The 27,518-nt window shown below is 48.1% G+C and overlaps 1 protein-coding gene across 1 annotated transcript in view; it reads left to right on the top strand.

Moving 5' to 3' along the window:
- The window catches only part of LOC144762241 (uncharacterized), an 875,873-nt gene that overhangs the window by 701,212 nt on the left and 147,143 nt on the right, over positions 1 to 27,518 (top strand). Inside the window, exon 15 of the mRNA XM_078647384.1 lies at positions 14,925 to 15,134. Within this exon, the coding sequence (XP_078503510.1) occupies positions 14,925 to 15,134 (210 nt within the window). The remainder of the gene's footprint in view (positions 1 to 14,924; positions 15,135 to 27,518) is intronic.

Genomic DNA, 27,518 nt, shown 5'->3' with positions numbered 1-27,518 from the left:
ACCTTGAACACGGTTGTTTGCTGGGTCATAACCGGGATGAAAGAGCAGCAAGGAGGTTGGGGCCTCTTGTTCTTTCTCCAAAAATTGCTCAACAAGTTAGGTAAAGGTTCAGGTTGTCAGGCTTTACCAGGTGCTGGAAATAAAAATATAAGAATTTATTTTTGAGACATTGGGGTAATCAAACAAAGACTGGGGGGGGGGGGGACATAACGGCACCATTTTTACCTTGCAGTTTTAAATAGCTCACTGTTGTATGTTAGGATTTTTACTTACGAACTGCAAGTGACAAAATGATTTCTCTGACAAATGCAGTGACTCACTGACCTATTTACAGCATTTTGTGATCTGCATCAGGTACATGTTCTTTGCAGCAGGCACATTGACCTTCTGTGCTACCTTTCCATGAGTCAAAACTTCCATTAGACAAAGCTCTGATCTCTCTCTAGGAACAACAATAACAATATCCTTGGTGCAACAGCAAGTGTTGCATGGCTAAACATTTATAAGGTCCCAAAGGCGCGACCTGTAGGCTATGCCAATGCTTGTTCTGTTGTTTACACTGGCATTCCAGTGCAAAAGGAAGACTCACGACATTGGGACTTATTCCTATAGTAATCTGTTCTCAATCTCACAATGCCAGGATTAAGGCGTTAACGCTGGATCATTTTTAATGGCGCTGCCCTTTCTTTAATAGGGCTGTGAGCGTCCCACTGTGTGTTTATTTTGGTGTTTGTGTGAGTGTTGTATGAGTCTGTGTGTACCTGTGACTGGAGTCCCTGAGCCTGGGGCACTCATGGTTTTGCCACCTGCCCACCACTGCAGGGGGTAAGGAGAGGAGAGTTTGCATTGGGAGGATGTACCTGACCTCCCCCCGGACCACCATCACCATCGTCTCTAAGGGGAGCATTGTGGCATATCATAAGTGTTTGGAAGGAACTTTCATGAGGGCACGGTTACCTATGGGTCCAGCAGGCAGGTCTGCGTGGGGCTTGCTTTTGTGACTGGTGGCCTGCTTCTATACTCCTGTTGATTTGTGTTTACATGACCACACCCAGGGGATGCTGTTAGGGTCTTGGCACGGGCCAGGGTGCCCTTGCAGAAGAGGAGACGGGGTGATGACATAGCCAGCGCGGGTGGCATGCTTTCCACCACGTAGCCACTTCGGACTGACAAGCATGAGGAAAAATGTCACTTGTGGAATCTCAGAGTTCGCTTAGGATCTTGTAAAATGATTTACATTGTGGCGGCTGCACTCCCTCCAGAAGCCGCTACTGGCTTTTATGAATCCCAAGAGTTCCCAAAACCCATCATACTTTATTTAGACCACTTAATGTTCAGACAGTAAATTACAAAGCTTCAGGAGCGATAAATGACACAGGGGTGGCACAAGGCATGTATGCGGGATGGGTACAGGAGGGAATATATGTCGGGGTAGTCCAGTGAGACAGGAGAGGTTCAGGGGTGCAGGGTAGACTTTAAGAGAGTAGTAAAGATGCCCCAGGCGGGAGGGTACGAGAGTGAGTGAAGGGAGAGATTAAGGGAAGTGACGTCATGTATAAAGGTTACTGCAAAAACAACAATGATGGACAGAATGTGGATCAATGTCACACATTCACCCCAGTCAAAAGATCTGGGCCGAAATCCATCGTTTTTCCACTCCACACCACCCTGGGTTAGACAATGGCAATATGCAAATCAGCGCTGACCCTGTGCCCCATGGGAACAGTCCAGTCCGAACTACAAAAGCCATGTCCTTCCCAGAACAGAAACAAGCATCCGAGGACCGGCCCGGTTTCGAGGTAACACCTCTCATCAGCCCGGCTAGCTTGCTTCCAGTGGTGTGGAGTGCCTGGGACTCACGTCTGAGCATCCCCAGTACACTTAGAGCGGTTACTGCAAAAACAACAATGATGGACAGAATGTGGATCAATGTCACACATTCACCCCAGTCAAAAGATCTGGGCCCAAATCCATCGTTTTTCCACTCCACACCACCCTGGGTTAGACAATGGCGATATGCAAATCAGCGCTGACCCTGTGCCCCATGGGAACAGTCCAGTCCGAACTACAAAAGCCATGTCCTTCCCAGAACGGAAACAAGCATCCGAGGACCGGCCCGGTTTCGAGGTAACACCTCTCATCAGCCCGGCTAGCTTGCTTCCAGTGGTGTGGAGTGCCTGGGACTCACGTCTGAGCATCCCCAGTACACTTAGAGCGGTTACTGCAAAAACAACAATGATGGACAGAATGTGGATCAATGTCACACATTCACCCCAGTCAAAAGATCTGGGCCCAAATCCATCGTTTTTCCACTCCACACCACCCTGGGTTAGACAATGGCGATATGCAAATCAGCGCTGACCCTGTGCCCCATGGGAACAGTCCAGTCCGAACTACAAAAGCCATGTCCTTCCCAGAACGTAAACAAGCATCCGAGGACCGGCCCGGTTTCGAGGTAACACCTCTCATCAGCCCGGCTAGCTTGCTTCCAGTGGTGTGGAGTGCCTGGGACTCACGTCTGAGCATCCCCAGTACACTTAGAGCGGTTACTGCAAAAACAACAATGATGGACAGAATGTGGATCAATGTCACACATTCACCCCAGTCAAAAGATCTGGGCCCAAATCCATCGTTTTTCCACTCCACACCACCCTGGGTTAGACAATGGCGATATGCAAATCAGCGCTGACCCTGTGCCCCATGGAAACAGTCCAGTCCGAACTACAAAAGCCATGTCCTTCCCAGAACGGAAACAAGCATCCGAGGACCGGACCGGTTTCGAGGTAACACCTCTCATCAGCCCGGCTAGCTTGCTTCCAGTGGTGTGGAGTGCCTGGGACTCACGTCTGAGCATCCCCAGTACACTTAGAGCGGTTACTGCAAAAACAACAATGATGGACAGAATGTGGATCAATGTCACACATTCACCCCAGTCAAAAGATCTGGGCCCAAATCCATCGTTTTTCCACTCCACACCACCCTGGGTTAGACAATGGCGATATGCAAATCAGCGCTGACCCTGTGCCCCATGGGAACAGTCCAGTCCGAACTACAAAAGCCATGTCCTTCCCAGAACGGAAACAAGCATCCGAGGACCGGCCCGGTTTCGAGGTAACACCTCTCATCAGCCCGGCTAGCTTGCTTCCAGTGGTGTGGAGTGCCTGGGACTCACGTCTGAGCATCCCCAGTACACTTAGAGCGGTTACTGCAAAAACAACAATGATGGACAGAATGTGGATCAATGTCACACATTCACCCCAGTCAAAAGATCTGGGCCCAAATCCATCGTTTTTCCACTCCACACCACCCTGGGTTAGACAATGGCGATATGCAAATCAGCGCTGACCCTGTGCCCCATGGGAACAGTCCAGTCCGAACTACAAAAGCCATGTCCTTCCCAGAACGGAAACAAGCATCCGAGGACCGGCCCGGTTTCGAGGTAACACCTCTCATCAGCCCGGCTAGCTTGCTTCCAGTGGTGTGGAGTGCCTGGGACTCACGTCTGAGAATCCCCAGTACACTTAGAGCGGTTACTGCAAAAACAACAATGATGGACAGAATGTGGATCAATGTCACACATTCACCCCAGTCAAAAGATCTGGGCCCAAATCCATCGTTTTTCCACTCCACACCACCCTGGGTTAGACAATGGCGATATGCAAATAAGCGCTGACCCTGTGCCCCATGGGACCAGTCCAGTCAGAACTACAAAAGCCATGTCCTTCCCAGAACGGAAACAAGCATCCGAGGACCGGCCCGGTTTCGAGGTAACACCTCTCATCAGCCCGGCTAGCTTGCTTCCAGTGGTGTGGAGTGCCTGGGACTCACGTCTGAGCATCCCCAGTACACTTAGAGCGGTTACTGCAAAAACAACAATGATGGACAGAATGTGGATCAATGTCACACATTCACCCCAGTCAAAAGATCTGGGCCCAAATCCATCGTTTTTCCACTCCACACCACCCTGGGTTAGACAATGACGATATGCAAATCAGCGCTGACCCTGTGCCCCATGGGAACAGTCCAGTCCGAACTACAAAAGCCATGTCCTTCCCAGAACGGAAACAAGCATCCGAGGACCGGCCCGGTTTCGAGGTAACACCTCTCATCAGCCCGGCTAGCTTGCTTCCAGTGGTGTGGAGTGCCTGGGACTCACGTCTGAGCATCCCCAGTACACTTAGAGCGGTTACTGCAAAAACAACAATGATGGACAGAATGTGGATCAATGTCACACATTCACCCCAGTCAAAAGATCTGGGCCCAAATCCATCGTTTTTCCACTCCACACCACCCTGGGTTAGACAATGGCGATATGCAAATCAGCGCTGACCCTGTGCCCCATGGGAACAGTCCAGTCCGAACTACAAAAGCCATGTCCTTCCCAGAACGGAAACAAGCATCCGAGGACCGGCCCGGTTTCGAGGTAACACCTCTCATCAGCCCGGCTAGCTTGCTTCCAGTGGTGTGGAGTGCCTGGGACTCACGTCTGAGCATCCCCAGTACACTTAGAGCGGTTACTGCAAAAACAACAATGATGGACAGAATGTGGATCAATGTCACACATTCACCCCAGTCAAAAGATCTGGGCCCAAATCCATCGTTTTTCCACTCCACACCACCCTGGGTTAGACAATGGCGATATGCAAATCAGCGCTGACCCTGTGCCCCATGGGAACAGTCCAGTCCGAACTACAAAAGCCATGTCCTTCCCAGAACGGAAACAAGCATCCGAGGACCGGCCCGGTTTCGAGGTAACACCTCTCATCAGCCCGGCTAGCTTGCTTCCAGTGGTGTGGATTGCCTGGGACTCACGTCTGAGCATCCCCAGTACACTTAGAGCGGTTACTGCAAAAACAACAATGATGGACAGAATGTGGATCAATGTCACACATTCACCCCAGTCAAAAGATCTGGGCCCAAATCCATAGTTTTTCCACTCCACACCACCCTGGGTTAGACAATGGCGATATGCAAATCAGCGCTGACCCTGTGCCCCATGGGAACAGTCCAGTCCGAACTACAAAAGCCATGTCCTTCCCAGAACGGAAACAAGCATCCGACACCCGGCCCGGTTTCGAGGTAACACCTCTCATCAGCCCGGCTAGCTTGCTTCCAGTGGTGTGGAGTGCCTGGGACTCACGTCTGAGCATCCCCAGTACACTTAGAGCGGTTACTGCAAAAACAACAATGATGGACAGAATGTGGATCAATGTCACACATTCACCCCAGTCAAAAGATCTGGGCCCAAATCCATCGTTTTTCCACTCCACACCACCCTGGGTTAGACAATGGCGATATGCAAATCAGCGCTGACCCTGTGCCCCATGGGAACAGTCCAGTCCGAACTACAAAAGCCATGTCCTTCCCAGAACGGAAACAAGCATCCGAGGACCGGCCCGGTTTCGAGGTAACACCTCTCATCAGCCCGGCTAGCTTGCTTCCAGTGGTGTGGAGTGCCTGGGACTCACGTCTGAGCATCCCCAGTACACTTAGAGCGGTTACTGCAAAAACAACAATGATGGACAGAATGTGGATCAATGTCACACATTCACCCCAGTCAAAAGATCTGGGCCCAAATCCATCGTTTTTCCACTCCACACCACCCTGGGTTAGACAATGGCGATATGCAAATCAGCGCTGACCCTGTGCCCCATGGGAACAGTCCAGTCCGAACTACAAAAGCCATGTCCTTCCCAGAACGGAAACAAGCATCCGAGGACCGGCCCGGTTTCGAGGTAACACCTCTCATCAGCCCGGCTAGCTTGCTTCCAGTGGTGTGGAGTGCCTGGGACTCACGTCTGAGCATCCCCAGTACACTTAGAGCGGTTACTGCAAAAACAACAATGATGGACAGAATGTGGATCAATGTCACACATTCACCCCAGTCAAAAGATCTGGGCCCAAATCCATCGTTTTTCCACTCCACACCACCCTGGGTTAGACAATGGCGATATGCAAATCAGCGCTGACCCTGTGCCCCATGGGAACAGTCCAGTCCGAACTACAAAAGCCATGTCCTTCCCAGAACGGAAACAAGCATCCGAGGACCGGCCCGGTTTCGAGGTAACACCTCTCATCAGCCCGGCTAGCTTGCTTCCAGTGGTGTGGAGTGCCTGGGACTCACGTCTGAGCATCCCCAGTACACTTAGAACGGTTACTGCAAAAACAACAATGATGGACAGAATGTGGATCAATGTCACACATTCACCCAGTCAAAAGATCTGGGCCCAAATCCATCGTTTTTCCACTCCACACCACCCTGGGTTAGACAATGGCGATATGCAAATCAGCGCTGACCCTGTGCCCCATGGGAACAGTCCAGTCCGAACTACAAAAGCCATGTCCTTCCCAGAACGGAAACAAGCATCCGAGGACCGGCTCGGTTTCGAGGTAACACCTCTCATCAGCCCGGCTAGCTTGCTTCCAGTGGTGTGGAGTGCCTGGGACTCAAGTCTGAGCATCCCCAGTGCACTTAGAACGGTTACTGCAAAAACAACAATGATGGACAGAATGTGGATCAATGTCACACATTCACCCCAGTCAAAAGATCTGGGCCCAAATCCATCGTTTTTCCACTCCACACCACCCTGGGTTAGACAATGGCGATATGCAAATCAGCGCTGACCCTGTGCCCCATGGGAACAGTCCAGTCCGAACTACAAAAGCCATGTCCTTCCCAGAACGGAAACAAGCATCCGAGGACCGGCCCGGTTTCGAGGTAACACCTCTCATCAGCCCGGCTAGCTTGCTTCCAGTGGTGTGGAGTGCCTGGGACTCACGTCTGAGCATCCCCAGTACACTTAGAGCGGTTACTGCAAAAACAACAATGATGGACAGAAGGTGGATCAATGTCACACATTCACCCCAGTCAAAAGATCTGGGCCCAAATCCATCGTTTTTCCACTCCACACCACCCTGGGTTAGACAATGGCGATATGCAAATCAGCGCTGACCCTGTGCCCCATGGGAACAGTCCAGTCCGAACTACAAAAGCCATGTCCTTCCCAGAACGGAAACAAGCATCCGAGGACCGGCCCGGTTTCGAGGTAACACCTCTCATCAGCCCGGCTAGCTTGCTTCCAGTGGTGTGGAGTGCCTGGGACTCACGTCTGAGCATCCCCAGTACACTTAGAGCGGTTACTGCAAAAACAACAATGATGGACAGAATGTGGATCAATGTCACACATTCACCCCAGTCAAAAGATCTGGGCCCAAATCCATCGTTTTTCCACTCCACACCACCCTGGGTTAGACAATGGCGATATGCAAATCAGCGCTGACCCTGTGCCCCATGGGAACAGTCCAGTCTGAACTACAAAAGCCATGTCCTTCCCAGAACGGAAACAAGCATCCGAGGACCGGCCCGGTTTCGAGGTAACACCTCTCATCAGCCCGGCTAGCTTGCTTCCAGTGGTGTGGAGTGCCTGGGACTCACGTCTGAGCATCCCCAGTACACTTAGAGCGGTTACTGCAAAAACAACAATGATGGACAGAATGTGGATCAATGTCACACATTCACCCCAGTCAAAAGATCTGGGCCCAAATCCATCGTTTTTCCACTCCACACCACCCTGGGTTAGACAATGGCGATATGCAAATCAGCGCTGACCCTGTGCCCCATGGGAACAGTCCAGTCCGAACTACAAAAGCCATGTCCTTCCCAGAACGGAAACAAGCATCCGAGGACCGGACCGGTTTCGAGGTAACACCTCTCATCAGCCCGGCTAGCTTGCTTCCAGTGGTGTGGAGTGCCTGGGACTCACGTCTGAGCATCCCCAGTACACTTAGAGCGGTTACTGCAAAAACAACAATGATGGACAGAATGTGGATCAATGTCACACATTCACCCCAGTCAAAAGATCTGGGCCCAAATCCATCGTTTTTCCACTCCACACCACCCTGGGTTAGACAATGGCGATATGCAAATCAGCGCTGACCCTGTGCCCCATGGGAACAGTCCAGTCCGAACTACAAAAGCCATGTCCTTCCCAGAACGGAAACAAGCATCCGAGGACCGGCCCGGTTTCGAGGTAACACCTCTCATCAGCCCGGCTAGCTTGCTTCCAGTGGTGTGGAGTGCCTGGGACTCACGTCTGAGCATCCCCAGTACACTTAGAGCGGTTACTGCAAAAACAACAATGATGGACAGAATGTGGATCAATGTCACACATTCACCCCAGTCAAAAGATCTGGGCCCAAATCCATCGTTTTTCCACTCCACACCACCCTGGGTTAGACAATGGCGATATGCAAATCAGCGCTGACCCTGTGCCCCATGGGAACAGTCCAGTCCGAACTACAAAAGCCGGACTGGACGCTTGTTTCCGTTCTGGGAAGGACATGGCTTTTGTAGTTCGGACTGGACTGTTCCCATGGGGCACAGGGTCAGCGCTGATTTGCATATCGCCATTGTCTAACCCAGGGTGGTGTGGAGTGGAAAAACGATGGATTAGGGCCCAGATCTTTTGACTGGGGTGAATGTGTGACATTGATCCACATTCTGTCCATCATTGTTGTTTTTGCAGTAACCGCTCTCCGTCATGTATAAAGGGCACTGCTGCTGATCGGCTTCCAGGTGCTAAAACTGCTGAGAACTTCTGAACGGTTACTTACAGGCCACAGATCTAGCACAATAAAATTCTTTTTTTCTTAAAAATGCTGTGATTTTATATCTGTTTGCTTCACGAAACATGTTACATATCTCGCGCACGAGCAAAGCAACAGAGTGGACCTAACAACACCTGCATAAATGTAAAAGACCATCATTCCATAATGGCACCACCTTTAATTTAACTTGTATTTTAACAGGACAGAGAGACCTGGATGTGCGATTCCGGTGTATGCGCGCACACAATATAACAAAGATACTAACACAAGCACATCCGTGTAGAGCATGAGAGTGAGACTGACATGTTACGAATCCCGCGCATGAACATTAAAAAAAACATCATCATTAGAAGAGGGGTTTTAATCTTAGCGCACACTCCCCAATGAGAGTAAAACAATACATTGGAGGCGCAGTTCGTCCATTGGGGCGTGGGGGCGTAGCCCCCCCTGCCCGACACCGTCCGCAGCTCCCTCATGACAATCATGTCAATGAATCAACATGACGTCAGACCGCCGGGCGGGTGTCATGTTGATTCATTGACATGATTGTACAGGCGGCAACACAAGTACGCATGCGTGGGGACGGAGGGTGAATTTTTACCCGTGCCCACGCATGGGCACTTGTGTTTTTGCGGCGTTGCGCATGCCCATTAGGAGCCTTAATGGGCGTGCTGCGGGCGAGAGGGTACCTGTGCCCCTGGCGCCAGGATTGGCCAGGGGCGCTGTGAGCCTGTGACGTGTGCGGGACCGGCAGCAAGGTAAGAGTGTGTGTTTTTCGGTGTTCCAGTAAACTAGCTTGCACATATGACTTGAGATAGTTCAGTGTGTTAAAGCATCTGCTGCAGAAATCTGTGCGTCTATTCCAGGTCACCCGTTTATTTCACGGCATGGGGGTTTGGAAATGTAAAAATTCTCAGAATTTCTATTTTGATAGTTGCAACAACAGCCTTCAACAGATTTCATTTTATAAACATTTTCCAGAAAATGAGTTAACAACTTTGTCACCACAAATATAATGTACTCTTTGAACTAAGGTTATAAAATTTCAAAATGTTAACAAACGGTAGAGGCGGAATAGCATGATATATGCATTTATTATTGCATGCATGTTGGTGTATGTTTTTATGTGAATTTGTATAGTACATACCTAGGGCTTACAGGATGGCAAATACATGGGCGGTAGAAGGTTTCCAGCATAAAAAGGTAGGGGTGATGTAGTATGTAAACTGGCACATCCTTCAACATCGATCCTAAAGGCTTGTTAGAGTCCATAATTTATTTTTATATGGTCATAAAAATACATGAATGATGGATGAATGCAGGGTGGGTGCATTAATGATTGTTCGGTGGATGGGTGGGTGGATGGGTGCATGGATGGATGCATGCATGATGGGTTGATGGATGCATGAATGATGGATGCAGGGTGGGTGGATGGGTGGATGCATGAATGAATGATGTATGGATGCAGGATGGGTGGATGGATGGGTGGATGCATGAATGATGTATGGATGGATGCATGGATGCATGCATGATGGGTGGATGGGTGGATGGATGGATGGATGCATGAATGATGTATGGATGGATGCATGCATGCATGATGGGTGGATGCATGATGGATGGATGCATGATGGATGGATGGGTGGATGCATGAATGAATGATGTATGGATGCAGGATGGGTGGGTGGATGGATGGGTGGATGCATGAATGATGTATGGATGGATGCAAGGTGGTTCGGGCTCGCTCGCTGCGGTGCAATATGCAAATTAGTTTACGCCCACCACTTTCAAATGTCACCAGCGGCCCCTGTTACATGGCACTCGCCCGGCATATTTTAAAAAGTATATAGAGCTCTTTGTGAAGAAAACTAGAGTACTTGAGACTCGATTTGCCCTACAACAATTTTACAAGAAGGGTAATGAGTGAACATGCATCCGACATCTAAGGGAGTTGAATGTTGGCATCAGATTTTGGATGAACATCTTGTGATTCTGGACCCATCACTTAATCTCACAGTGCTCTAAATCTCTCCTCCTTTATTATTATTATTATAGAGGCTTTTGTAGCGCGCTCTGTTACTAAAAAGTATAGTATCCTGGCCTGCCCTTTCTGACGATCTCTGTTCATTTTAGGAACACATCACATCACTACGCGACTCCAGCGGATCCAGAACACATCAGCACGACTCATCCTGGACATCCCCCGCCGCAGCCACATCTCCGGACACCTGAGAGACCTGCACTGGCTCCCGGTCAACAAGAGAATCACCTTCCGGCTCCTCACCCACGCACACAAAGCCCTACACAACCAAGGACCAGGATACCTCAACAGCCGCCTCAACTTCTACGCTCCCAAACGCCAGCTTCGATCGACCAGCCACGCCCTCGCCACCGTCCCCCGCATCCGAAGAGCCACCACTGGAGGAAGGTCCTTCTCCTACCTGGCCGCCAAGACTTGGAACTCCCTTCCGATCCACCTCCGCCTGACCCAGGACCACCTCGCCTTCAGGAAACAGCTCAAGACCTGGCTGTTCGAGCAGTAGCGGACCCCCCTCCCCCCAGCGCCTTGAGACCCTCCGGGTGAGTAGTGCGCTATACAAATGCGGTGATTGATTGATTGATTGACGCGACTGTAGTAAGGAAACTAATGTCAGGTTCCTCCTGTGCTATTGCCGGCTTCCATGGATGTATTACGTTTGATATAATACAATGTGTATTGTTTAGTGTCTTTAACGACGACATTATTCCTTGTGGCACAATCTGTACTCTCAAAGACCTGTTTTTTTCTTTTCTTGTATCTCTACACTAGGTTTGTTAGCGCTACGTTACACATCATGCAGGTCGACAAACCAGCAACCAGTTTAACTTACGCGGACGCGGTCGTGCTGACTCACTCAGTCTCAGTGCACTGGCACTGACCCACCCCTGTTAAAGCTTGGCCAAGAGAAGGTTGCCTTTTGCAACTTGTGGTTCTGCTTTTAACTTTGTACATATTAGGATCAGAAATACCAACATGCATAGCACTTTTAGTTAAAGACCACGACGACCACACATAGAATGGGCAGGTAGGTGAAAGAATGAGTGTGGCTTACAGATTCACACACTTTACCGACTAGTCACGCACAGACCTTTGCAAGCAGTGCATTCACTCACTGACTTATCTTGGAAACCAAAAAGCCAGTAATACGATTTAAGTAGCCGTATGAAACAATAATACAGCGCACTCCTCTAGTAACATGCACATTTGTATAATCAACCAATTATACTGATTTTATCCAGCACTGAAGGGTGAAACGGCGAACCAGCTTCACCTTTACTTGTACCTGCCAGTTGTGGGTTACGCACATATCTCTCTAGCCGGGGCATTGACCCTCTGTGCTATGTTGTATCGGTGGGAAGAACGGCAGTGCAAGCATTCCTCCCGACGAACAGATGTCGAGCACCTGCAGTTTCAGCTCCTCCTTTCATTATCAAGAGTGAACATGTTACATGATCACAGAGCACAGATATTAGGGGGATGGAGTACATACAAGTACGGAAAAATACCTGATCAACTACAAATACAAGTCTTAACACATTTGATCATGCGGATACATTTTATTTGATTAAAAATATTTGTAGCATATGCAGCAAAATAATACTTCTCTGGGTGTTAATTGTATTCAGCTCATTGGAAATGATACACATCTAAAGGATGAAAAGCTGAAGGAACCTTTCTGGATCTCCAAGCTGTGACCTCCACACAGATCCCTGCAGCAGGGGCATTAGTGCACCGAGCTGGGGTAAAGCCTTGGGCACAGTCTTCGGTATTACTGCACACTTAGGGGCAGATTTATGAGGCCCTTGCGCCACATTTACGCCGCTGTTGCGTCACGCAAGGCGGCGTAAACGTGGCGCATCCCTACGAGGCATTTACAACGTGACGCATCTATGGAGATGCGTCACGGTGTAAAGCCCTGCGCCACATGAAACCTGCGTCAGGTTTCATGTAGGCGTTACGGTGCAGGGATGGGCGTTCCGTCTCAGGAACGCCCCTGGAAAGTGACTCAGTGAAATCTACAAGATCTCACTGAGTCACTTTCTACGTAAATTCCTTACGCCTGCTTGAAGCAGGCGTAAGGGTGATGCACCATGCAATGTAGGGTTGGCCCCTGTGCATTGCAGGAGTCATGTCGCACTTGCGACATGACTCCAGCAATGCGCCGCCCGTACGCCGAAAGATGCGTCACGCATCTTCCCTGCCTTGCACCATGGTGCGCCGCATTGTAAATGCGGCGCACCATGGGTGGCGGAGCTGTGGCGCACTGTGGCGCACATTAACTGGCGCATCCCTGGGGATGCGCCAGTTAACGTAAATCTGCCCCTTTGTGTCTGCACTCTCTGCAGACTGCACACAAAAGCAAAGCGCAGGTCCAGGCAGCAGTCCTAGGCTGCAGCACGCCACACACACAAGTTGACATGTTACGAATCCCGCGCATGAACATTAAGAAAACCATTGTCATTAGAAGAGGGGTTTTATAATTAATCTTAGTGCACGCTCCCCAATGAGAGTAAAACATTACATGGCACTCGCCCGGCATATTTAAAAAAAAGTATATGGAGATAGAGCACCTTGTGAATAAAACTAGAGTACTTGAAACTCGATTTTCCAAACAGCAATTTTACAAGAAGGGTAATGAGTCACAGAGTCAGTGGAGTGGACATGCATCCGACTTCTTACGAGGGTCCGTTAGCGCTGCGTTACACACTACACACACCATGATGAAATCATTGGTCGACAAACCAAACCAGCAACCAGTTGAACCTACGGACGCGGTCGTGCTGTGACTCACTCAGTCTCAGTGCACACCAGTACTGCTGCACACTAGTGTCTGCACTCTCTGCACACAAAGCAAAGCGCATGTCCAGGCAGGCGGTCCTAGGCTGCAGCACGCCATCACACAACGACTCACTGCTGCTGGTCACGACGAGTCACGAAGATGAGTAGCCACTAGACTGACTCTCAGACTCTATGACTCATCCGTAACCTCGACTACTACAAGTTCTACTTTCAGTTTCACACTTACTCAGTTGTTGTTGACTAGACTGTGTGGCACTGGCAGCACTGGTGTCACGCGCGGTTACGTCCCCACAGCGTAGGGAAATGGCCAATCACAAACGACATGGCTGGATATAGCCATATGTGATTGGCCATACTGTGCGGCCCTCAGCAGAGCAGCTTACACCCACGCGTGGCCCCATCCTGCTGCAGCAACCAATCCTGGCGCAGCGTTAACAGCGCCACTGCGCCAGGATTGCCTACGAGCAGGATACTATCTGCCCTAAATGAGCCCGGGGCACCGGGTCCTGCCTATGTCTCTGATTGCTAGAGGGGGGGGGAAGGAAGGGCTACACTGTGCGCATGCGCGGGGAAGTCAAAATATTGAAGACTCCGGGATTTAACATGCGCAGTCACTGCCTGCTGCCTGTCTGTACTATAACCGTGCGCTGCCTGCCTGTCATTCTCTGCCGCAGCCCCGCCCCCTTCGCCCCACTTCCTTATGGATGCCCGATTCAGTTGGGCTGGTCCCGGAACAGTAGCGCGCAGTGCTCGGGTGCCTGAGTCAGTGCGCTCGGCCCAGATTTATTTTAAAATAAGTTATTATTGATTGATTGGCAGTGCGGTCGTCCATGGCTAGTGGGGCAATGCCCCAACGCCCCCAATGGACGCACCGCAACTGCCTCTGCTATGAAAAGAATGAAAACAGTCCCGCGCTTGGAAGGAACATAGGAAATGTAGGAACGTTTCCACAGCACGACCCAGAGGACTGTGAATCTGGGTATTAATAGTGCACCTCTTCGCTGGCGATACAGTGCTGTAACAACACATAAATAGTGGAGAAATTGTGCTGGGATCATTGGATATTGCTAGAAACTGTACAGGTAGATGTGTCTGCTGTCTGTAAATTTACTGGTACTAAGCACCCGTTTCTGAAAATTCAGCAGAATGTTACTGTTAAGTTGCTGCCTAAGTAGAGATGCCTAAATAGGATCTATTTTCATTTACCAGTATAGTGGGGTGAACAATCTACTGATTATCTAAAGGATATACCCAGTGAGGAACTCTGAATCTGGCCAGTGTATCTTCTTAAACGTGCATTTACCACATAAGTGTTTTTATATACAATTATTTATATAATATATTTTAAATAAAAAGATGTTCAGGGTCTCATCATATAATTACTTTCCAATGTATAGTCAACTATCTGCAAATAAAATTGATTTCTAAGTTTGAGGCCCTTAGAATATACCTGATTGCTTCCCTTCACAATTTGTTTCAGGCAATTATACCTGCACAGTATTTCAAAGAATAACAAACAGCAGCATCAGCTCTGTCATCACCATTTTGCCTTTGCCTTCAGCATCACAACTGAGAACAAATATTGTGGATGGAATATACGCGTGCCCATCAATTGTGAACCTAACGTGTTGTGCAACAGACTCAAACAAATATAATTTCCAATTTAAAGTCCAAGGCTCATCAAAACCAAGTAAGTGCAAATTATTGATATGATGTTTCTTTATGGGATGGGGCACAACTTTGTTCACATATGCAGCACAAGTAACTTCACCCGTTGCATTGCATTTGGGTTCACTGCTCAGCTTTTAATTTTCTCAATTTTGATGGCAAGAGAGGTTTTGCACTTGAATAGTTGCTTTAATAATAAACATTGTTAATAGGCTTTGGAAATAATGTTATAATTTCTAATTACATTCATAGCATATTGTAATATGACTAACAAATGGGATGGTATGTCAACAGGTTTGAATACAGTAACTATAATTGATAATGTTATGTTATATTGTTGCATGCATCAATGTAAATGAAAGTGAGAAAAGATTGCTCGGTAAGGCAGATTTCACATCAGCTTTAGAATATGCAATGCACTCATTTTATGCAAAATACATCTCTGCAGTAATAGACTCAACATCATTGTTGCCATACTGTGAAAATCCCCTGCGTTTGTTTTGGTATTCAGCTAACCCAATATATTATCAACTATCCAATGAACGTTATAAGGGGGAGAGAAGAATGTCATTATTAGATTGAAATCATTTTTTTGTTGTTGAAATTTTTATTGGCATTTCACAGTTAATATAACTCGTATACATTAGCTATATCTTCTTTCATTTATACCTTCTTCCGTTATCTGTGTATCTATATCTTGCCACATTTATCTTAAGGTGCTAGTTCTTATACATACATATTACGGGTTATTATGTCATTTTAACCACAAACAATACAACGTTCCCCGCTCCCCCATTGTTGTGTCAAATCTCTAGAAAAAGAAGTAACTGAACAATCTTCCCATTGGTCATGTCATGCCTCCATTACGTTCTGTTTTATTTCCTCAATTGGTCATTCCCACTGCACCTTAGCCTGACCCTCCCTTCCCCGCTGATTCCTCGTCCGAGACGGGTATGGGGGGTCTTTAATGTCTGCTATCATGAGGGACCAGGCTTGCGAATCCTCTTCTATCTTTTCATCCCTTCTAATTCTTTTCATTCTCACCAGCTCTGTGGTTGTCCACTCACCTTTAGCCATCCCTCAAGTGTGGGGGGATCCGAGGTGAGCCACCTCATCGTTGTCCTTCTCTTAGCCAGCACTAGCCCTAGTAGGACAAACTTTCTCCTGAGCTTTTTAGACTGAGGCATAGGGAGCAACACGGACATTACCACAGAGATTGTTTGTGAGATTTTCCATCCGGTGGCATTTTGTATCCTATCTATTACATTCCCCCAGTATATATATTTCAATATACATATGGATGTTCCTACAGCCCCGGGAGTCAGGGACCTGGATGAATTATGCGCCTTAGCGCATCTTAGAACACAAGGTCAGAATACTACCCACCTTGGAGGACATTGCCTTTATCTTGTCTATACCAACTTTAGTATCACACTTGATACCCCTTACCCAGTCACATGGTCAGACCATTTCTTGGTAGGCTTTTCCTGGGAAACTGACAGGGCTCGCGCCCTAGCTAGTGTGCAACAGATCCCCTTTCCCCAGAGGATTAGTATTCCAGCTCTAGCTACATCCCTATCTCTCACTTTTCCGGTTAAGTCGGTAAACCTAGAAGAAGCAGTGGAGAATTTCTCGTCATGGATTAGATCCTCGGCAAGCCTGTTACCACAGACTAAAGCGACAATTCGGCCGCGAGCCACTCCGCCATCCCCCTGGTACACGGAACATCTTAAAAGCCTAAAAATAGGCTGCAAGGAGCTGGAAAGATTATGGAGGCGAGAGTATTGCCCACTAGCCAAGGCGAAACTCCGAGCAGGGCAAAAAGATTATTACGCTGCAATTAAGAGGGCTAAGGGAGATTACTACGCAGACAGGATTCAAAAGGCCAAAAACAACAGTAGAGACATTTTCTCCATTGTAAAAAGTTTTACGTCCCCGGTGGCAGAAACTCAGGCGGCCCCTTTATCTGAGGGATGGTGTGAGAAACTGTCCACTTACTTCACAGATAAAATAAAAAAAATCCAAGAGAGCCTTAAGCCTATTGACTCCGACTACCCTTCACCAGCTCAGGAGGCTCGTGAACAAGACAACTCCCTTCAACATTTTACTCCATCTAACGGCATAAAGCCTAAAGAGGCAATGTGCTCTTTTATAAAGGTTGAAGAGAAGGATGTCTTAGCTATTCTCAAAGCGCTGAAATCTGGGTCCCCCGCGGATCCCTGCCCTGCTAGAGTTCTGAGCGGTGTGGCGGAGGTTATTGCATCTACAGTAACAGACCTGGTTAATGAGTCTCTATTAACCAGCAATGTGCCATCTCAGTGGAAACAAGCAAAACTCCTCCCACTGATCAAAAAACCTTCAGCGGACCCTTTGATTACCTCTAACTATAGGCCCATCTCCCTGCTCCCGGCCCTAGCCAAAGTCTGTGAGAAGGTTGTTTTTCGACAGCTGGAGAAGTTTGTGGAATCAACGGGGGCGCTACATCCTGCCCAATCCGGATTTCGCTCCTCCTTCAGCACTGAGACCGCGCTAGTGGAGGTCACCGAGGCCATTAGGGAGTGCCTGGACGGGGGCGGCAGGGCGGTTCTAATTTTATTGGACCTCTCTGCCGCGTTTGACACGGTTCCCCATGTCCAGCTGCTCTCTAGGCTACAGGATATTGGCATCACTGGCGCGGTTCTCAAATGGGTCGAATCCTCTCTCACAGACCGGTTCCAACAAATTTGGCTTCCCCCTTACCACTCTTCAAACAGCAGGGTTGATACTGGAGTCCCTCAATGGTCGACTTTGAGTCCCCTACTTTTTAATGTTTATTTGACCCCCCTTGTTTATCTTGCTGAGAGCTTGGGTGCGAAAATAATGGCTTATGCCGACGACACCCAACTTCTCTTCACGTGGGACAAGAACAATCTCGGCACAGAGAGAGACCAGCAGTGCTTGTCCTCAGTATTCGCCTGGCTTGCCCAGGCTGATCTCAAATGCAATGAGGACAAGTCGGAAATTCTCCTGTACGGCCATTTTCCAGCAGGATTTAAAGAATCCATTTGGCCCATGGGACTGCCGTGCCCCACTGGGAACTGTGGGGTCGCAAAGAACCTAGGGATCTGGTTTGGAGCTGACCTATGCTTCCGAGATCAGATCATGCGACTGGCGGAAACCTGCTATGGAACCCTAACCATCCTCCGGAAGTTCTTTCCCCTTCTCCCCCAGGAAGCTAGAGAAACAGTGGCCAGAGCACTCATCCTCTCGCGTCTGGACTACGCTAACGCTCTTTATGTAGGCGCTCCCGACTTCTTGCTTCATAAACTGCAAGTAGTCCAGAACGCGACAGTAAGGCTCCTATTTAACATTCCCAGGTGTCTTAGTGTACGGAAGCAACTCTCTGAGCTTCATTGGTTTCCAGTAGCTCTCAGGGTGCGCTTTAAGGTTCTGACACTGGCTTTCAAAGCCTTAAACGGCCCATGCCCGTCCTACCTAAGAGATAGGTTTGCTTTCTACCTTTCCCCACGGCAATTGAGATCTGCCACTCTGAGACACTTGGTCACTCCCAGATTCAAGAGAGCTCGTCTTGGGGTAAATCCCTGGTGGTCAGAGCCGCCCAGCTATGGAACAACCTCCCCGACCATCTCAGACACAGGGCAAGCCTCACATATTTTAAAAAACATCTAAAAACTCACCTATTTAGGCAAACCATGTAGACCACATGCTTTCTGTTAGCTGATATCCGAATCTACTCCCGCGCAAGGACAGTCTTGACTATTTGTGCGCGTTATAAGCAATCATATAACATAACATAACATATTGTGTCAGTGTGGGACAGTCCCATATCATGTGAATGAAATTAGCTTTTTCTTGCCCGCATCTAGGGCATTTATTAATGTGGTCTGGGTATATTCTATTTAAGACCAATGGGGTCAGGTAGGTCTGATGTATAATATTATATTAGATGAGTTTAAATCTCGCGTTTGAGCTTATCTTTTTAACTCCCTCATGTATTATTACCCATTCTTTACCTGTCAGGGTTCATCTAATCTATCATCCCATCTTGCCTAGACTGGAAGGTTTTTGGGGGAGATTGTCTCTTAGCGCTCTGTATAAATGTGTGACTAGTCTACGTCCTCTGGACAGGTCCAGCAGTGCCTAAGGGGTCGATGTAGTGGGCAGTTCCTAACGAAATGTAGGCCATATTTCCTGGGCAATCGCTGCAATCTTTGCATATTGTAAAAATTGACCCCTGCCTAATTCATATATATTCTCAGCTTCCTCTCTGGTTATGACTTGTTTATTACTATATAGATCTCCCATTGTGTGACATCCTCCTTCCATCCATCTTGTTAATGGGCATAGAATCCGTTATCTTTTTAAAGGGTTTCACCACCCATAATGGCATATACGGGGCATAGGGTGCGTGTCAGATTACCGTTTTAACTGCCATTTCCAGTACAGCTGCAACATGTTGAATAATATATGGATATGATTCGGGCACCCCAGCCCCCATCATGAGGAGCTCAGGCAAGGGGACTCCTCCATGTGTGTTTGCCAATAGTTGTTTTTCCCAATTTTTATGCACTTCCATCCAATGCACAGCATTCTGAAGTTGTGTGGCCATATAATAGAGCTCCAGACGTGGGACCTACATTCCCCCCACCTCCCATTTCTGTTGGAGAGTGCCAAGTTTTACTTGCTTCCTCCCATTACCCCACAATAGTTCTGTCAGTAAACGCTCCCGTTTTATAAAATATTGGTGCAGGATTTCATACAATGAATTCTGCAGAACGTATAATCGTCTTGGTAAAATTACCATTTTTATTAATGCTATTCTTCAGGGAAAGTGGAAGCTCCTTCCAGAACGACTAATGCCATCTATTGCTATCGCAATGTTGATTTCCAGACAGGCAGTGGGGTTATGCATCAACCGCATCCCTGGATACCTGATCTCCCTTAATACCCAGTTCAGCTCTACATTGGGTAAGTCATTTTCTGGTTTACCGGCTAACCTCCCCATAGGGAACAATTTTGTCTTTCCGAGGTTAAGACGTAGACCAGATATTGCTCCAAAGTTCTTAAGTTCTGTGAGAAGAGCTGGTACTGCTTTGTCTGGCCGGTGCATATATACTAACGTAGGAATTATTCACATAGTATTCTTTAGTACTTGTTTGTCACCGCAGTGATCTTCCATTCAAATAACAGCAAGGAAAGTACAATGTAATAATCTTATTTGTTTTATTTTTATCATGTACACTTAATGGTAAAGAAATTAAAATGTTCCATCATTCAAATTGTAACACAAAAAATGTTATCTATTGTATAGAATGTCCGTGCTCACTTCTTTACATAGGGAAAACAACGCAAGAGTTAAAAAAACGTGTTTTACAACATCAATCATGAATCCGGTGTAATGTAACCTCTGCCCCTCTTGTTGAACATTATCGCCATGGATTTGTTTTAACCGACGAGGGACCGAAACGTCGACGCACGACACCGTTTCATTTATATCATTGTTTGTAGCATGTCACTATGTATGGAATATGTTGAAATGTAATCCTCTCCACATGGTACTGTAATCCTCCATGCAAAGAATATAAGGTGTCTAATACTACAAGAAAACAAAATTTGTACATTGTGTAGTATTTTTGTTGCCATGCTATTTTTGATAAAAATAAAACAAATAAGATTATTACATTGTACTTTCCTTGCTGTTATATGAATGGAAGATCACTGCAGTGACAAACAAGTACTAAAGAATACTATGTGAATAATTCCTACGGGGACAATTTGTTATTGTGTTATTAATCATACCCAGTCCTGGTGGGATTATTGGGTGGCTCTGTCTTATTAGATATATACTAACGTGTCATCTGCGTACATCGAGACCGTGTGCATGGTATCACCCATCTTCCCAGCATCTCTCTTAGTGTAATAGATAGAGGATCCGTCGCCATGGCAAATATAAGAGGAGATGGTGGGCTGCCCTGCCGGGTGACTTTCAACAGTGCATTTGGTCCCGAAATCTGTCCTCGTAACTTCACTCAGGCAGTTGGTTTAGTGTCAATTATTTTAATCCATTGATGAATTTCTGACCCAGCCCTGTTTTTTCGAGGGTCACCCATAAATATTCCCACTCGACTGAGTCGAACGCCTGTTCAGTGTCTAGTAGCTCCAATGCACCATTCTCCTTTAGGCTTGGAGCATGCCACACTTGTGCTAATCTAGGTACATTTTGAGAGGTATTCTGCCTGGGTATAACCCCAACCTGATCAAGATGAACAAGCTGGGACATGTATGGCAGCAAGTGGGATGCCAGAATTCCGCTTAATATCTTGGCATCTAAGTTTAATAAAGATATTGGTCTAAAGGATTTCGGGAGTAGGGGATTTTTATCTGGTTTAAGGATCATAGTCACCACTGCTTCTTGCAATGTTTTTTGCAGAGATCCTTTTGTTAGGGCCTCATTAAAGACCTCCAGTAACAGGTCAGCTATCAACAGGCCAAATCTTTGGTAGAATTCTGCTGCTAGTCCATCACTTCCCGGGCATTTTTCTGTTTTCAGTTTCTTAATGGCGGCTAACAGTTCTTCTTTTGCAATCAGTACCCAAGGGCCTCGGTTTCCTCTCTCGTTAGTGTGGGTAGTTCTGTATTATTTATGAATTCATGCAATTTTCTGTTTGGATGGGTAGGGATTTTTTGTGCACACTTACTACAAGTGTAGTGCCAACTCCCCTAAGATTGCCGTCTGTGTACAGATGATGTCCCATTCTTATTTTGCATTTGTAATATGGGTGTAGTCTCCCTATTCTTTCTAATAAGTAAATGTAAATGTAAGTATACTTGTAAAGCGCACTATCACCTAGAAGGTATCTTGGCGCTGTATACTGCTGTGGAACCCTTCCTGGCTTTCCCTGTGAGATGCCCCTTACTGGGCACCTCCAAGGTGAGGCCAGGCATCCTAGCGCTTTCGGGACCGTTGTGGAGATTAAGCAAGCTATTGCCCAGAGTTGCAGAGTGGGACCCATGATTAGATTAGGCACCTAGTCGACAATTATCGAGTCCGTGGACACTGAGCCCAAGACCCTGCCGCGTCGGGAATTGAACCCTGGTCCCGGGCCAGACCTCTGACTCAGGGTCTGCCGCTCTAATCGGTGAGCCACACTTCTCCATATAAGTCTCACCAGTAATGCACCAGTTTGATCTCCTTCCATATGCAGTCGCTGTCTATATGGTGTGTATGTACATTTTTCTAAACTATTCCATGATTCTAATAATTCTTCTCATACTTTGTTCCATTTAGTTCTGTATTGTGTTATATTGTGTATATCGTCTCCTACTTTCTTCAGTTGCCTTTCTTGTGTTTTAATGTCCTTTTCTAGGTAGTGTTTTACCCCATATTTCGTCCTCATACACACACCCCTTATAATCACCGTCATAGTCTCCGATTCCGTGGAGCTGTTTGCCATAGACCCCCAGTTTTACTCAAAATTTTTAGTTACAGCCCCGATACTTGTGCCGCATAGGGTGGATCAGCAAGTACTTCTGCCGTAGTCTCTATAATCGGATTGCGGAGCGGCCCTCTCCATTTTTCAGCCTCAGTAACAGTGGTGGTACAAAGCTTTATTTCGATAAAATAATATCTTAAAAGCACATGACAGTTAAAATACAATTCATATTATTAAAAACACTCGATAAATAATTAAAAAGACAGTATAAAACAGTATTAAACAATTTGCAGCTTTGAATTTAAAAAAAGACAAGAAGCCAAGAATTGCCTGAAAGAGGGTTCGTCACATAGCTTTACATCTGATCACCCACGCCCAACTAAGGAATTTGGCTACCCCACACGCCAATACTGTGTTAGGATCAGATTGCAATATTCTTAAAGGTGGGGCATAACATCTAGTCTCAAGACGGAGACAAACAGGTTTTAACCATTTTGATCTGGGCTTGTTGTAGGCACTGCAGACAAAGAAAACATGTGGAATAGTTTCCAATTCAGTGCTGCAGTGCGGGCAGGTGGCAGGCGTCTGGTAAGGGGGTTTCCATTTGGAGGTGCATTCACGGACTGGTAGGGTTCCTATTCTGAACTGTACATACAATGCCCTATCTTTCGGTTTTCTAATAAAGTCCATGTAGGGTTCAAGAAAGGGAACAGTTTTGTGCAGTCGAAACTCATCGGTGAGCCTGCCCCAGTTATCCGCTCTAGATTCCTGGGCCTCGACCCACCGCCAGTATGCCCGCTTGACTTATTTATTTATTTATTTATTGGGACATTTGTAGAGCGCTGCGTTACGCACACCGGCGTGTCCGCGCGCTGAAAGAGGAAGAGGCAGCAGGCAGGGATCACAAAGACAGAGCCGACCATTATTTTGTGTAGAGGAATGTTTTCAGTCTCGCTCGGAACCTGGCTTCCTCCGGCTCCAAGCGCAGGTCCACTGGTAGTTTGTTCCAGTTATTGGCCGCCAAGCATCTGAAGGACCTGCCTCCCATACGGGCTTTCTTGACTCTAGGGATCCTAAGGAGACCGCCCCCTGCGGATCGAAGCGCACGTGTTGGTTGATACACTTCGATCAATTTATTCAGAGGGCTGGGTGCCCTGCCATTCAAAATTCGATGACAGGTACAGAGGGCTTTAAACTCCACTCTTCTCCTTACAGGGAGCCAGTGTAGCTTCTGAAGCGCCGCCTTAGAAGGCGCCCTTTTGGGCAGCCTAAGAATCAAACCAGCTGCCGCATTCTGCAGCACTTGCAGGCGTGCCATGCTTTTCTCCGAAGCCCCCAGGTACAGCAGGTTCCCATAATCCAACCTAGCTGTCACCAGGGCATGAACCAGGGTTTGACGGGCGCTAATCGGGAGCAGGTCGAGGACCTTTCTCAACTTCTTCAAAATCCCGAAGCAGACTCCTACCACCCGATTAATCTGGGGGCCAAAAGTAAGATCCGCATCAAACCACACCCCGAGATTGCGTGCCTCTTGACAGGGGGTCGGGGTTGGTCCAAGACAAGGAGGCCACCATGCCGACGACCAAGCAGACTGGGCTCTCCCCACCACCAGCACCTCTGTCTTGTTGCCATTAAGCTTCAAACAATTGATAGCCATCCACTCGGCAAGATCTTTCATGCACGAGCGGAAGCCATCGGCAGCAAGACAGGGCGCGTGCGATAGGGAGATCACCAGCTGCGTATCATCGGCATACGAGACCAATTGGAGACCATGACTCTCCACAATCGAGGCAACCGGCGCGACATACATATTAAAAAGGGTCGGGCTCAATGACGAACCCTGCGGTACGCCTTGGCCCAAGGGAACCCCCTTTGAATAGCAGTCTCCCTGCCTAACTCGGAAACTTCTCCCCATGAGGAAGTGCTGGATCCATCTCAGCGCGGTGCCAGAGATGCCACCTCTGTTCAGACACTGTAGCAGGATGTTATGAGCTACAGTGTCGAACGCCGCGCTGAGGTCCAACAAGATCAGGGCCATAGTTTGGCCTGCATCCACCCCCTCCCTCAGATGTTCCGTTGCCATAAGGAGGGCAGACTCGGTGGAATGGCGTGGCCTGAAGCCAAACTGTGTCGCGTGGAGCAATCCCGTCTCTTCCACGTGCTTCATAATTTGAGTATTAACCACCTTTTCTGCCACTTTGGACAGAAACGGCAGGAGGGAGATGGGCCTCAGATTCTCTAATACCTCGAAGCCTAGGTGGGGTTTCTTTCGGAGCGGGAGCACCACCGCCTGTTTCCATCCCTCAGGGAGCTTCCCCGCACTGAAGGAGATGTCCAGGACATGCCTCATATAAGGTTCCAAAACTTCAAGGCTTTCCGCCAGGCGTTTGGGAGACACTGGGTCCCACGGGGACCCTGATTTAACAGAGCGGCACACCACTACTAAGTCCTCAGGTGGAGGGGTGTAGAAGTTAGTGAGGTGCCCTGCCGACTCCGTGTCCGCAAAGGCTGCAGCGAGGTCAATCCCTGTTGTCGGGTTGGGGAAAGTCGAGTAGATCTTCTCGACTTTAGTTGAAAAATATTCGGCAATACGGTCACAAGACTCCGTAGAGGAACTCTCCGGCTCAGTAGATGATTTTACCGTGGTCAAAGACTTGTAAATACCGAAGAGTTCTTTGGCCGAATTCTTCGACCCCAGGATTTGTCCAGCATAGTAGGCCGCCTTAGACTTTTTGATCAGCCTATGGTGCAGGCGCCTTTTTTCCAAGAACAATTCTCTGGCCTGATTGTCATACGCCACCCTCCATGCTCTTTCAGCTCGCCTACAGTCTGCCTTTGTTAACCTCAGTTCACTACTATACCATGGGGCAGAGACTTCTAGTTTGGACAATGAAGCACCGGATTCCCATGCCGCCCAAAGGCCGATGGCCAACAGGAGTTCCTTTATTTTGAAAAGCCAGGCTATTTTGTGTGACCCCTGCAAGCTCATGATTTCTTTGAGGCCGTCTGCGTAGCACTCTAGCTCAGGTGTACGCCACAGGCGAGCCCAATAAAGAAGCGGACGCAGAATTATAAGGTCTTTGATAGATCTGCGTCCAAGATCGTATTGAATGGGCTTGCTAGGGGAACTCCTGGGGATGGACAGCAGCTCTTTATAAAATTGGTTTTCAGCCATTACTAGCAAGTCAACATTACTAAAGCCCCAGAGCTCTGCCCCGTACAGTGCACTGCCTACTGCTTTTGCTGAATATATCTCTATGGCATGGGCTATAGGTCTAGAAACTGAAGATCTATGCTCCCTGCTTATGGCGCCCACGACCCGTTTATGGTTTAGGGCCATTTTTTCGATGTGGGGTTTCCACTTGAGTTGGTCGGATATCCTAATCCCAAGATAATCGAACGTTTTAACCCGCTCTAGCGGCTCTTCGTTGAGGGTAAGCGTGCGATTAGCTTTTCTGCTGGGATTAAAATAAAGGAGCTTTGTTTTGGAAGTATTGATGACCAAGCCCCTTAATTTACAGAAATCACAAAATCGATCTAGCAATGTTTGGAGCCCCATGGGCGTTTTGGAGACTAATAACGTGTCGTCGGCGAAAAGCATGGCGGGGACCTTCACACCAGCCAGACTACGGGCGTCGGCATCGATGTCAGTTAAAAAAGAGATCACCCCAATAACAAATAGGGAAAAGAGGGTCGGCGCCAGGACACATCCTTGGCGGACACCTCTGTTCACCGGAATTTTTTCTGTTAACTGCTCCTTTGTGCCCCACCGAATGCGTGCGTAGGTTCCATCGTGCATGCGGGCCAGCAGGTGCAGGATGGACGCAGGGGACCCCATCTCGTGGAGTACCGCCCTCAGCGGCCCTCGGGGGACCAGATCGAAAGCGGTCTTCAAATCGATGAAGGCCAGGTACAGACCGCCCTTGCTAATCAAGACTGTCTTCCAATGCAGTAGTAACAGTCTGAAAGCCTGGTCAACAGTACTTGTACAAGCCCTGAACCCTGCCTGGAAAGGGGAGATAATGTTATTCTCCTCTGCCCAGGATAGGATCCTTTCAAGGAGGACTCTGCCAACCACCTTCTGGCCAGCGTCAATCAGGCTGATCGGCCGATAGTTGGCAGGGTCGCCCCTTGGCCCCTTCTTATATATAGGGATGACTTCTGCTCCCTTCCAGGAGTTTGGGACTGGAGACCCTAGGAGGAGGGCATTGGTCAAAAAGGAGAAGAATTTGGACCATTGCTTAGGACTGGCACGGAACAAATCGGCAGGAATACCATCCTGGCCCGGTTCCTTGCCTCGGACGATTTTACTGATTGCATATTCTACCTCCCTCTGCCCTATTCGGTCCACGAATGGTGGTATATCGTGGTGGAGTGGTGAGTATTCGGCTGTTGCTTCAGAGTTCTCGGGGGCCCCTACCCCTGCATACAGTTTCCTGAAGTGGTCGTACCATTCCCCGTCCGTGATGTGGTTGGGTAGTTGGTCAATTCCATCATCATTATTATTTCTCACTAGATCCCAGAATCGTTCCCCATTCCTATTCTGGCTAGCCAATTTTAACTCCTCCCAGTGGGAATCATCCCAAGCCTTCTTTGCTGCTAATAGTGCGCGCCTATACACGGCACGGGCTAGGCGGACCTCAGTTGGATCTCGGGTTTTGATGGCAAAAATTAAATTAGACTTGGCCTCCCTACAGTCGGGGGTATACCACCTGGCAGCAGGCTTCCTTCGTTACTGCCGTCTAGTCCCACCTCCATCATGGAAGAGGGCGGCCATCCTATCTATTGTCTCCTCATATGCCATATTGACCTGGGCGGAGCCAGGGTCATCGGCACAGAGTGTAGAAAGCTTCTCCGTCTGATCTTTGACAATTTCCCCCAGGGCATTGGTCTTTTGCTCATTAATGGCAAATTTATGCCATTTGATTAACCTTTTGCAGTTCGAGGGTACTATATCTTTTGTCGCCACTGTA

The sequence above is a fragment of the Lissotriton helveticus genome, chromosome 6 (genome assembly GCF_964261635.1).
Source record: "Lissotriton helveticus chromosome 6, aLisHel1.1, whole genome shotgun sequence".
NCBI lineage: Eukaryota > Metazoa > Chordata > Amphibia > Caudata > Salamandridae > Lissotriton > Lissotriton helveticus.
The sequence above is the reverse complement of the archived record's forward strand: the minus strand, read 5'-3'. Positions and strand labels throughout refer to the sequence as shown.